The sequence below is a fragment of the Toxorhynchites rutilus genome, chromosome 2 (assembly GCF_029784135.1).
Source record: "Toxorhynchites rutilus septentrionalis strain SRP chromosome 2, ASM2978413v1, whole genome shotgun sequence".
NCBI classification, from domain to species: Eukaryota; Metazoa; Arthropoda; class Insecta; order Diptera; family Culicidae; genus Toxorhynchites; species Toxorhynchites rutilus.
Genome location: NC_073745.1, coordinates 259,820,600 through 259,834,654, shown reverse-complemented (window position 1 = coordinate 259,834,654; position 14,055 = coordinate 259,820,600). Strand labels below are relative to the sequence as shown.

At 40.1% G+C, this 14,055-nt stretch overlaps 1 protein-coding gene across 1 annotated transcript; it reads left to right on the top strand.

Annotated features, from left to right (window-relative positions):
- The first annotated feature begins 6,660 nt into the window (after positions 1-6,660).
- LOC129766840 (uncharacterized) lies at positions 6,661-9,999 on the top strand. Its single transcript, XM_055767441.1, has one exon. The coding sequence runs from the start codon at positions 6,661-6,663 to the stop codon at positions 9,997-9,999; it is 3,339 nt and encodes a 1,112-aa protein (XP_055623416.1).
- The last annotated feature ends 4,056 nt before the right edge of the window (positions 10,000-14,055 follow it).

Genomic DNA, 14,055 nt, shown 5'->3' with positions numbered 1-14,055 from the left:
ATTATTTTTTTCAAAAATACTAGCTAATTGGCTATAATTCGATATGTCGATCATCTGTATCGGTTATGAAAAAGTAATTTTTGAAAACAAGGGGAAAAATAGATTTTTCAGATCACCCTCAAATAGAAATGGGCACCAATACAAAATAATAAGAAAATTTGTTGGAAGAACAGACATTGTGATGTAAAACGAAAACAAGGTTTGTTGGATTGTTCGCACAGTAATTTCCTAGAAAATTGAAAAATAAAAAATTTTTTGAGTGGAAAATTTAATTTATTGAAATAATTGTACTGGTGGGGTAAAACGGACAATTGCCAGTAGGAGTGAGATAGACTGTGAAAAGTCTGTTTCATCTATTCCTAAGGAATGCCCTGCGTCTATAAGTGGAAATCAAATCGCCAAATGCGGACTGTTTAGAAGCTGACTGGAATCAAATACAAAATAGTTGAGGGTCTGTCGGTTCATACTGCTGAAAAGCACGATATCACTTCTAGGAGGATTAATTTGATTTTTTCCTCATTTTATTGACATTCGTGATGAGTTCAGACCTTGGTTGAATAAAATTATTCCTCTCGCGATCGATAAACCTCTACGCTCCATATATCACAAACCTGTCCATATTACCCCCACTATATGTCCATATTACACGCATCGAAAAAAATGTTGTATTTCTCGGTCTGTTTTGATTTCAGTAAAAAAACAATGAAAAACACTTTTTTGTAAAATATTTGGCCAATTAGATAGAAAAACGATGAGATAGAATATCGATGAGTTTCCAAAGATATAATTGAAGTTCTTCTTAACATGTCCGTTTTAGCCCCACCTCCCCTACCTATATCTGCTAGTATGATCGTTTTTTGAACTATAAAACGCTAATCAGCTGAGCGAACTCATGCCTGATTCAAGCCGATCTGGCCCATCGCTTGGATGATTGACATCGAAGAAGTTGAGCGCCATCAACGAGAGACATACTGTGTCCAATAATTCTGTATTTAATTTATATTCAAATTTGGAAATGAACCCCTTTTTATCGTGCAGCTGTCTTTCAGCGTCATTTGGTGCTACTGTTCGACGGCAAACCGGATACGGAAAAGCACCAAGATACAGTTTAAGAAATTGTTTTCTTCTTTTTATATGTGGTGAAATCCTCAGTCTAGTCGACTCAATGAGTGTTCGGATCCAGAATGCAGCAGATATTCGGATAGAGTGAAATATTATTCTAGCAACATCACTTCGCCGACGATAAGTTCGCATCTCAGCATTTTCGTATAATTTCATCTAATGCTGGTATGAGCAAATGTGTGCTATGCGGAATTTCAATGAAACCTATTCATCGATTTTGGCGTCACATGTGTTTCAGTTCGGAATCTTTCGTTCAGTATGCTGGCAGTATAGAATGAGAAAGTTCTAGCCATAAATGAGCACAACTTTAAATGATTAACACAATATCAAAAGTTGATTCTTGGTGAATTGAGCCGTATAGAAACTCTTTATCGGCTCTCTCATCACTCATTTTTGCGTTCTGGCGAGGCCAATCGACAGGTCTGTCAGCGCTTTCAATGTTGGATACCACATAACAAATTTTGTGTAAAACTGAAAAGAAATAGGTCTCCCTATCTCACGAACGATATTGGATGTCCGTCTTCCAGTGCACAATGCACAATGGTCCAGGAGGGATTGTGTCACATTTACCCGAAACCCACTCACCCGAATGACAGTTACCCGAAAGACATTCACCCGAATTCCACTCACCCGAATGTAACAAATACCCGGAAGCGACAGCTACCCGAATGCGACATTTACCCGAATGCAACAATTACCCGAATGTAACGTTTACCCGAATGTAACATTTACCCGAATGCGACAGTTACCCTAATGTAACAATTACCCGAATGTAACATCTACCCGAAAGCGACACTTACCCAAAAGAAGGATATATTCACAATTTTTTTTTTACACAAATTTTACTATATTTGTATTTGTATATTTAATTCTGATCAGTGTTATATAAAGATCATATTTGTCTCATACTTCAATTTCCATTCAAAAAGTATTTTTCGTGGGAAGTACAATTCAAGAAATACTGGCATTGAATAAAATCCTTTTTAAATAAATGAAAAGTGAAAGAATGCAGTTTTATAACGTATTTTTAAGTCCGACAGCGGGTCAGCGGCCTACTCGGATTGCGTCACCTCGGCGGCTTGGTGCTGCCTCGATTCCTTATCCTCGTTAAATGGGGACTTCGCCCCCATTACATTGATCTCAAAATAAATTTCATCACGAAATAATAAACTCATGATAAAAATTGCGCTGCGGCGGCAAATACGTAAGTACCATTTTTGAGGGTCCAGTCTTTTCACATTTTCATTAAAAAAATTTATGTTAATATTACCTGTTTAATTTTCGAAATATTTCATAACCTATGCTCATTTCTGAATGATCTCTTGGTCTTAAAGAGCAATACGGAAAGGGAAAGAAGACAGCATGCCAATTGTAACTACACTAATTTCTAAAAATAACACAGCGAAGTCTTCAACATCTTTTTCGAATTTCCTCATTACAATTTCTCAGTTTACTTCGTAACTTCCTAACAGCAGATTCGAAAAAACTCATAAACTGATTTGTCGGAATTTTTCCTTCTTCATTCGGGTAAACATCCCATTCGAATAACTGTCGCATTCGGGTAAATGTTCATTCGGGTAAATGTCCATTCGGATATATGTTGCATTCGGGTATTTGTTACATTCAGGTGAATGTCATTCGGGTATGCGTTACATTCGGGTAAACATGTTTCGGGTGAATGGGGCACAACCGAGGTGAACATAGTTCGACAATGTTGTAGTCCCAGTTATTTGAGACATCTTTGTAGAACAAAGTATTTTTTTATATCTCTTGAAACAATCGATATAGCGCCTTTTTTCTAAGTTGCGTTAGGGTCAACATGAAAAGAACTGTTTTTTACTCTAACTTTTATATTTCGAATTCTACATACAAATTGTCTTCCAAAGACTTTTAGAGCTTACTAATACGAACATTTTGCGATGCAGAACTTGTTAATATCTCAACTTAACTCAAAGTTATTGATTTTTCTTCCTAAAAACCTAAGTGGTGCGGACTCAATCCACTTCATTTTCAAGCAAATTCATGGATTTTTTCTAGCGGTTTCTTGCAATAAATTCTCAGACCACCAGAGATGCCAGATTAACAGATATGTTTGTAAATTTACAGACATATCTGTAAAATACTTTTTATTTTTGTTGCAGACTTTTTGAATATAACAATATTTCACAGGTTTTTGAAAAATGAGAGGCTCTGTTTATCACATCAAAGATATTTGACTCATCGTATTACATGTTTCCATAGTTTTAATACATAAATGGTTTTTATATTTAGTTTATATCAATACACATGAAGTTATACCTATTTTTTGAGTAATTAATTAACACTTTATCGCCCGGCGTAACCACAGTGGTTATGTGCGTAAACTAGCGCCTAACTGTCGGTGTAACCACAGTGATTACGTGCGCAAAATAGGTCGCATTGCAGTGATCTCGTGAGCATAGTATCGCTCAGTGACCGACGACGGTACTTCAGTATCTTTTGCATTCTGTTGGTGTTTTGTTTGGTAACAATAACTTGTATACGTCAACATTTTTCATGATTTCATAAGTACTGTAAAATATTATAATTTATAGCAAATAATTTTTTGTCTTGAACCCCATTAATTACATGAGCCAGATATGCCATTTGAAATAAACATATTGTACGTCTATTGTTCAAACTAGCCGGTCACCATACAACTGTTATCACAATCAGTCTCAATAAATATCTTAAAGCAACAACATCGTTTTTTCATCTCGTTCTCGATCAGCTCCTTTTTCCACCGTTGGAATTACAGGAATTTAAAATTTTGTCGTACTTTTGGATAAATCTCCTCTCGTACTCGCAATTCGCGAATTTTTCTTAGTGTCGTCTCGAACATGGTCCTTCGAACCGGATTTCGGTTGGACGCGGTTATCACATTGTGGTGAAAAGAACACGTGGCTCCGAAACTGAAGAATTTCTCGCTTGTTGAGCGCCAATTGACAAAGCGAATTGTGTGCCGATTGCATCAAGTGTTCGTAGGAGTGCTAAATCAAAAATTCTCAGTGAAATTTCCAACATTCTTGGACATTGTGGATCCACGTGGTTATCGATCTATTGTTTCGCGATCGGTTACCTCGCGAGCCATTGTTGGTGATCTATTGTTTCGCGAAGGATTGGTCAGTGAACTATATTGTTTCGCCATTTCATTGTTGGGTGATCTACTATCCCGTGAACAATTGTTTGAGAATCCATTGTGTCGCGAAATATCTCAAATATCTCGCAATTTGTCGTCTGGAACTAAATCGAGAGTGACTAATAGTTTTCCCACTGGAAATAAGAAACGGAATTACGAAAGAAAACGAGGAATTTAGTGGATTCCAGATTTCCAGTTCACGAAGCACGTGTTGCCGTGCAGCATCATCGACGCCATTGGCAATTTGAGTCGGTTGGTGGATGTTTTAACAGCGCTCTCAAACATCAGGTGGGTTCGTTCCATACTATAATTCGAATAACACGAACGAATCTTTCTCCGAATTTGTCGAAATGTCGCAAATCGAACAGAAAATATCCGATGATATCACCGCGATGCAAGCGCGTGTAGATAATATAACAAGATCAATGAGAAGAATAGAAGAGTTCACAAAAAGGTTCGATGCGGAGAAAGATTCGGGGCAGGTTTCGGTAAGGTTGGCTAGGCTTGATGAATTGTTCAAGCATTATGGCGAGACGGTTTTGAAGTTGCAACTTCTCTCTCCAGTGTCGAAGAAGGAGTATGAGGGTCTGTTGGATGATGCGGAGGAACGATTTTATCGATGCAAATCAATCCTAACCAATGTCTTACCGAAACAACCAGCTACGAACCAATCACGATCAAATCAAACCGTAACCCAGATCAATCATGTGAAGTATCCCGAGCTAAAATTACCAGAATTCAGCGGCAAACTAGCTGATTGGCAGTCGTTTCATGACTCCTTTGATGCGGCGGTAAACTCATGTGCACAATTAAGCGCAGTGCAAAAATTTCAGTACCTCAAAAGTACACTGAAAGGTGAGGCACTCCGATTGATTGATCCTCTCGCTGTCTCATCGGAAAATTATCCCCTGGCATGGAAAACGTTAGTTAACCGTTATAATAACAAACGTCTCTTGATCAAGTGTCACATAAAGGCACTTTTCGACACTCCTGCAATGCGACGTGAATCTCCAGAGTCGCTTCTGGAGTTAGTTGACAGTTTTGAACGAAACATCTCCATTCTAAAAAGACTTGGTGAGCCTGCGGATCGTTGGAGCTCAATCTTAGTGTATCAGTTAAGTTTACGTCTAGATAACCGAACGCTAAGAGAATGGGAACATCATGCCTCGAGAGATACCGCTAGGGAAGATGGCGCGATAAATGACGGGATGCCATCGTATGTGTGCATGATTCAATTTTTACAGGATTATGCTCGAGTTTTACAATCGCTTTCGCCTGTTTCACAAATTTCACAGCAAACGTCTTATCGTACTGTGGAAACAAAAACAAAAATGAAGTCGTCAGTTTATCACGCCGCTGAATTCTCGTCGTCGTCCTCACCATCATGCCACAGCTGTGGTCAAAATCATTATCTCGCCAATTGTCCGAAATTTCGTAGGTTGTCGCCTCGTGAACGGTTGGATTTCGCAAAAGGTCATCGCCTATGTTTGAATTGTCTCAGAACTTCGTCGCACATTTGTAAAAATTGCCCGTCATCGAACTGTCGAAAATGTGAACGCAAACATCATACGCTGCTACACTTACCTCCTCTCGAGTCGTCTCATACAGATCAACAGACATCACATCTGCCAATCGTAGCCAATCTTAACCAACCTGGTCCCCCACCTGTATTACCATCCACCCAAGTGCGACAATCAGCTCTTTGTCCCACCGTAAACCAAACCGCTCATTTTGCAAATTCTGGGAATGATATTGGAGTCTCATCAAATCTGTCGGAATCTCTAGCAGCACATTCGAATTGCGATTTGGTTCTTCTGTGGACTGCACTCGTCAACTTTGAGGATATGAGTGGAAAAATACATCCTGTTAGAATACTCCTCGATTGTGGATCACAATGTAATTTTATCAGTGAATCGCTCCGTCAAAAACTTAGTCTCGATACCGTCGTCTCTCGTGTAGATGTAGCTGGAATTGGATCAAGTATCGCAAAGGTTTAACGTTCGTCTGTCGCCGTCGTCTCATCTCGTGTAGCCCCCTACAGAAAGAAATTAGCTTTCCTTGTTCTGCCAGCGATCACTAGAGCCTTGCCACATAAGACCGTATCCTGTATCGATTGGAACATTCCAAATTATGTCTATTTGGCTGATCCTACGTTCAATATACCGGGTCCAATCGATGCTATCATCGGAAACGAATGCTTCGCGGAAATACTGCGATATGGAAAAATCAACCTAGAAAATAATAATCCCGTTCTCCAGAAAACCCTTTTTGGATGGGTGGTCTCCGGCAAATGTAAAGAAGACATCAACCTAATCTCGTGTCATTCGTATCATGTTAGTCGGCTTGATAGCCTGGAAAGGCAAGTAACAAAATTTTGGGAGATGGAATCGTGCTCCTCAGTAGACAATTGGTCACCGTCGGAGCAGGAATGTGAAAATCATTTCAAGCAAAATACAACCCGTGACGATCGCGGAAGATATGTTGTCAAGTTACCGAAAAGACTCGAATTAATTTCCCAGTTGCGGGACAATAAGTATAACGCTCAACGTCGTTTCCTTGCACTTGAGTGGAAATTGGAAGCAAATCTTGAACTCAAAACCATGTATCACGAGTTCATTCATGAATATATATCGATGGGCCACATGCGGGAAATATCGGCGGAAAATGATCAGTCGCCTCAATATTTTTTACCCCACCACGCGGTGTTACGCCCCGAAAGTTCGACGACGAAGCTTCGTACTGTTTTCGACGCGTCATGCAAATCGCAATCCGGAATGTCGCTCAACGATGTGTTATTGACCGGACCCACAATACAACAATCGCTCATCGCTCTAGTAATGCGATTCCGCATGCATGCGTACGTGGTAACCGCCGATATCGCCAAAATGTACCGCCAAATAATGGTACATCCTACCGATCAGCCACTACAGCGGATTTATTGGCGAGATGATAAAAACACAACGCTCAAAATATTCCAGTTACAGACGGTTACTTATGGCACCAACAGTGCATCGTTCCTCGCAACACGCGTGTTGAAGCAGTTAGCCGAGGATGAGAAGGTTAAGTTCCCGCTCGCTGCACCTGTAATCCGCAGTGATTTTTACATGGACGATCTTCTTACTGGCTGCGAAGATCTCAACAAGCTGAAAGAAACATGCTCGCAACTCGTCTCCATGTTAGACTCGGCTGGATTTCAGCTACGTAAATTTTCGTCAAACTCCCAGGATGTCCTCAACATGATCCCAGAGCATCTGAGGGAGTCAAAAACCATTCTCGAGTTTGAATCTGGTTCCTCAATCAAAACCTTGGGATTGCTGTGGGAACCAGCATCAGACTTTATCAGTTATAATGTTCCTGATTGGTCACCTATTGAAAGATATACAAAACGAATTATGTTGTCGCGGATGTCGAGTCTATTTGACCCGCTTGGATTGTTGGGTCCTCTCGTTGTGACTGCAAAAATCACAATGCAGCTCGTATGGAAGGAACAAATTCCATGGGACAGTACCTTGCCCCCTGTCATTCGTCAAATGTGGGAAGAATATCAAGTACAAGTAGCCCAAATCAGAAACATACTCATTCCACGATTTGTATTGTCCCTCTGCAAAAATAGTGCATTGCAGATGCACGGATTCTGCGATGCTTCCATGCAGGCCTACGGAGCATGCATATACGTACGATCTATTGCTCCTGACGAATATTGTACTGTTCGCCTGATCGCCACCAAATCTCGTGTCGCTCCCCTAGAAGTGAAGTCGATCGCTCGACTAGAGCTGTGCGCAGCTCTTTTGCTTTCGCAGCTAACCAATACCGTTTTGGATAGCATTGGTCGCGTCCAAGAGATATTTCTGTGGACCGACTCTACTATAGTCTTACACTGGCTAGCGGCGACACCGTCAACTTGGCAGACCTTTGTCGCGAACAGAGTCGCCGAAATACAACGACTTACACCCAATGTAGTTTGGAGACACGTTCCCAGTTTGGAAAATCCCGCCGATCTGCTTTCGAGAGGGATGATCTCAAAGGATCTAATGGACAGCTCGTTGTGGTGGAATGGGCCGGAATGGTTAGCTACAACCAACCACCCTTGGCCTGATAACATTCGTCCTTCCCAGCAAGTTGAAGATCAATTTTTGGAATCTCGCAAAATATCACTCCATTCATCGTGTTCACCGTCTGAGTTAATTGAACAATATTCCTCATTGACAAAATTACTCCGCATAGCATCTCTCTGTCGTCGTTTTGCACACAACAGTGGTTCTGGCAATGTACGTCGTCTGGGTCCACTCACGAAGCTAGAAATAAGACAAACCTTGTTGTCACTGATACGACTAGTCCAGAAACAGCATTTTCCTGCAGAAATAAGCGCTCTCGCTGCGGGAAGATCTGTATCTCGTTCATCGCGTCTACGTTACCTCCACCCCATGCTACAGAATGGCCTCATTCAAGTTGGTGGCCGGTTACATTTTGCCAAGATTTCGCCTGACAGGAAGTTTCCTTTCGTGTTACCGGATAAAAATCCGTTAACTTCTTTAATTGCAGACACAATACACCAACAAACGCTGCACGGAGGATCACAACTGCTCCTGTCGACCATTCGTCACGAATTTTGGCCGTTAGGAGGTCGAAATCTGGCCAGAAAGACCGTCCACAATTGCGTGACATGTGCAAAGGCAAAGCCTCGAACCATTGAGCAACTTATGGGTCAACTCCCACCGGAAAGAGTTTCACCAGCATATCCATTCCAGTTTGTAGGAATAGATTTCGCCGGACCCATTTACCTACGACCAAACACACGGAAAGGAGCACCTATTAAGGCTTACGTAGCGGTGTTTGTTTGCCTGGTGGTGAAGGCATCACATCTCGAACTAGTAACCGACTTAACTTCAGCTGCTTTCATCGCCGCACTTCGCCGGTTCATAGCCCGACGCGGGGTGCCAACTACCGTGTACTGTGATAACGCCACTAATTTCACAGCAGCGCAACGTGAGCTAAAAGAGCTACGCCAACAGTTTCTTTCACAGAAACACAAAGAAGCAGTACACAACGAAGCCAGCACACTCAAGATCGAGTTTCACTTCATCCCGCCACATGCCCCAACGTTCGGTGGCCTGTGGGAGGCGTGCGTGAAGTCTTTCAAACACCACCTCCGCAGAATAGTGGGGAATAGTCTACTCTCAGCTGAAGCCGTTTCCACAGTGTTGGCTCAAATCGAAGGCGTTTTAAACTCTCGGCCAATAACTCCCCTCTCGTCTGACCCAAGCGATCTACAGGCCTTAACGCCAGGTCATTTTTTGATTGGCCGTCCGATTCTGACATTACCAGAACCTGACCTCTCGGAGATACCGACGTCTCGGCTTGATATGTGGCAGAAGATGCAGCTTTTAACTCCGCACTTTTGGAGACGTTGGCAGGACGAATACTTGTCCACGTTGCAGACTCGCTACAGGTGGACAACAGTCAACCAAAACCTCCTCATTGGATCAATCGTGCTTATACGGGATGATAATCAACCAATAGGGAAATGGTCCATGGGGAGGGTTACGGATGTTCACCCAGGAGAGGATGGACTCGTACGAGTTGCCACCATCAGGATACCCAATGGGAAATTGATAAAGCGCCCAATAACCAAAATTTGTCGACTACCAGTGGAAGTGGATGCAGTCACCGTAGCCGAGCGTCCACAAACAACGACTGAATCTCCAGTACAAACCGTATAAAGATGAGAAAAAAAAATTTGAATTGTTGAATGAATTATGTTGAAATGACTTTCAAGGTGGCCGGCATGTAAAATATTATAATTTATAGCAAATAATTTTTTGTCTTGAACCCCATTAATTACATGAGCCAGATATGCCATTTGAAATAAACATATTGTACGTCTATTGTTCAAACTAGCCGGTCACCATACAACTGTTATCACAATCAGTCTCAATAAATATCTTAAAGCAACAACATCGTTTTTTCATCTCGTTCTCGATCAGCTCCTTTTTCCACCGTTGGAATTACAGGAATTTAAAATTTTGTCGTACTTTTGGATAAATCTCCTCTCGTACTCGCAATTCGCGAATTTTTCTTAGTGTCGTCTCGAACAAGTACTTTTGCCCTAAAATCATTGCGGACGAAACAGACAATACGATTCTTCACGATAAATGAAAAATTGCATTAAATGTATCTATACTATACTTCAAAATTTCATGACAGTGAGGGAACAGAGCCGATAACTTATGAGAATTATCGATGAGATTGGTAAAACTTAACAGTTTGTAATTTCCCGGGAATATCAAGAACAACCGGCGACAAACCAAGTAAACCGAATTAGCGCTGTTGCCGCCAAGCGAATCATTTTTCAGCAAACGTACGGTGCAACATGTGCGTCACTAGTTTCCTTAAAAATGATGATCTTTTGAGCAAACGATAATGAGTTGATTCTCAAAGCCCTAACTGGACATCTTTGAATAATATTAAGATTGACTACATCCGAGCGATAACGGAGACCGTTTCATCCCAGTCTTTGAGCATCCCTTCAACCTCGCACTGTTAGTCTATATTCTGGAAAATGAATGCCCATATGACTGAAAATTACCTCATGATAAGCGTTTTTAGTCAATTCGATATTTGCGCTAGCGAAGTTGATCTTTGTTCGAAAGTGGAAATGGATTTTCAGGTAAAAACAACGCATTCCTATATCTTTTATCTATCTATATGAATAAAAATGGAAGGCCAAATGTGTTGCTAATCCCAAAACGTGATGAAGGAAAGGTCCCTTTTGAGCTGTCTTCATTTTATTGTATTAGTGGTATTCTGCCCATAGAACAATGTTATGATGAGAAAAAGTTTAGAAATTCATTCTATAGAATTCATATCAAAACAATAATTTTGCGCGGTACGAAGTTCGCCGGGTCAGCTAGTATATGTATATACAGTTATTTACTTTTAATGCGACATGCCGAGGAACCACTCTGTGTCGCATTGGAGGCGATTTTGACCTGTAATTGGACATTGGCGATGAGAGTGATACAGTGTCGACGCCTGGTTGGGACTTTCAATGTGGGACCATAATTTGGGCCCCGAACTTGTCTCCATGTCCAACTAGAGGTAAAAATGTCCAACGTGTTGCATTACAGGTCTGGTAAATGTCGCATTAAATGTAAACTACTGTATATACAGCCATTTCATGCCAATAAAGTGGTTCTCAAGAGGAAAAATGATTTTTCGGACCACCGGTTAACTTTAAAAAATCATATCTCAAAAACGAAAAAAATAGCATCTCTGAAATCGAGATATGTTATGTATAACAAATACAATAATATACAAAAGACAATCTTACGTGCATCGCGATGTACAAAGTATCAATGAATCTGGAAAAATTAACGTTAAAAGACATTTCTACAGATCCGCACACTTTTACAGATATTTCCTCATTTTTGACAGACTTTCACATATATATACAGACTTTTTTTTTTAAATCATCTGGCAACTCTTCGTTCCACTTTTTATCGAATGTTTTCAAATCGCAGGAGTAAACATTTACGTGACTGTGACTTCGTTTGTTGTTATCTCGTCCGGAAAAATATTATATCAGGGAAAGTGAACATTAAAAATTCGTTGCTCATTGAAAGGCTGCCCGAATACGAGTGAAAATGTTCGCGTAAGCTTTTATCGTATACCCTCAGAAACGTACAGACGCGCTGGGTCGATTTTTACGGAGACGAAAAACTAGTTCCGAATAAGGGTTCCCGTATCTGTGGAGTAAGTACGATGTTTCAATTATTGAAAACCAAAAGTGTATCAAACTTTTCATACACATTTTCAGGGTTATTTTTATAGCGTCTTAATGCAGTGAACTGTAAAAACTGCTATTTAATCCCGCTGTGCGATACCAAAGCAGCCTTTATGCGGCTTGCCCAGCGAGAGAAACCAAATTCCCCCCGTGGGCGCGATGCAGACTGCCTTCATTGCAGTGATGCAGCGGGAATTTTCCATTCGCATGGAACTTCACATCACTGTGGCAGATTGAGGGACTCGTTTCTTCGGAGACAAAACACAACACACGCTTAAACACGCTGTTGCGTACACTCTGCTGTCTTAAATCGAACTGGTGTGCTGTCCTTGTACAGCAAAAACTATCATCCAATCCGTTGGCGGAGCATATTCGATTCTATTTGCAGAAGAGCTGTGGATTGCTCTTTAGGGTCTGGCGTCGAGGGATTGCATCGCATTCATCTGTTCTCTCTTCAGTGCGCTTGCGACTATACAATTTTGATAGAAATACATCGTTACATTTCAACCGGAAAAGAAGCCTCGTGAGAAACCGTAATGCCTTTTCCACAATCAAGCCGGTAGTTGACTTAGAAGATTACGTTCATCATCAACACGAACCGCAGATTGCCTTACCGTTATATTCATCACCAGCACTAGCGGATCATAATTACGCGGGTTTCATCCGGCCAGCTTCACTAGCAAAACTGTTTTCGCCGACGTTAGAAAAAAACGTCTCCAAAACATTTCACTTTTGCTATGTATGTACATATCAAAATTCGCCAATGTTGAATTTCGCTCCCACATTAAAATCTTGGAGTGAACTAAGCGTTATTCGTAGTTTGTTGATATTCTGTCAGGTTCTGATACCTTGCAATATGAGATGCTCTTTCAGAGATTTCTGTCAATTAAACAATTGATTATCATAAGAAAAATAACACTCCTAATCGTTGGAACTCTTTTGACATTTCAATTGGATCTTTTTTGACAGCCGTTTTGATTCAGTCCGCACTAAAACTATGCTCTCTTCGATTGTTTGTCATTCTTTCTGGGGCAAACATAAACTAAGTTTATTGGCGGCATTTGAAAGAACATTTCAATCTACATGATATGTGATTTTCAAATCCATGTTATTTTTCGTGTTTGAGTAAATCAAAATTGAAATCGTGAGTTTTTGGACAAAAAAGCATCAATAACTTTGAGTAGGATAAGAATATTGAATTGCATCGCAATTATTGTTCTGCATCGCAATATTGTTCTGCATCGCAAAATATTGGTATTGATATGTTCTAAAAGTTGTACGAAGACAGTTTTGATGTAGAATTTGAAATATAAAAGTTAAAGTAAAAATCGGATTTTCATTGTCATCCTAAAGCGCTAAATCGATTATATTAAAAGATAGAAAAAAGCTTTGTTCTACAAAGTTGTTTAAAATAACTGTAGCTACAACATTGTCGAACTATGTTTATCTCTATCTATAAAGATAAGATGGTTAGATTTTATATTTCATCGACAATTTTGGTCACACTATTTTTGATAACATAAAAATGAGCGCTCTACCATAAGTAATAACTTTGTCTAAGACATTTTTTGTCTAAACAATAAATATCTCCCACAAAGTTGTTTTTAGCGCCTTCTATCTGAGTTGCATTAGGGTAACTATGAAAAAACTGGTTTTTTACTTTTATATTTAAAATTCTACATCAAAATGGTCTTCGTACGACTTTTAGAGCTGATCAATACGAACATTTTGCGATGCAGAACATGTCAATATCTTAATCCTGCTCAAAGTTATTGATAGGTATTCATCCAAAAACTCATGATTTCAATTTTAATTTACTCAAACACAAAAAATAACATAGTTTTGAAAATCACATATTATATAGAGTGAAATCTGTTCTTTCAAATTCCGTCAACAAACTTTTTTAATTTTTGCCCCAGAAAGAATGACAAACAACTGAAAAGAGCATGTTTTTTGAGAAGAAATATCAATAACTTATAAAAAAGGCGCTATA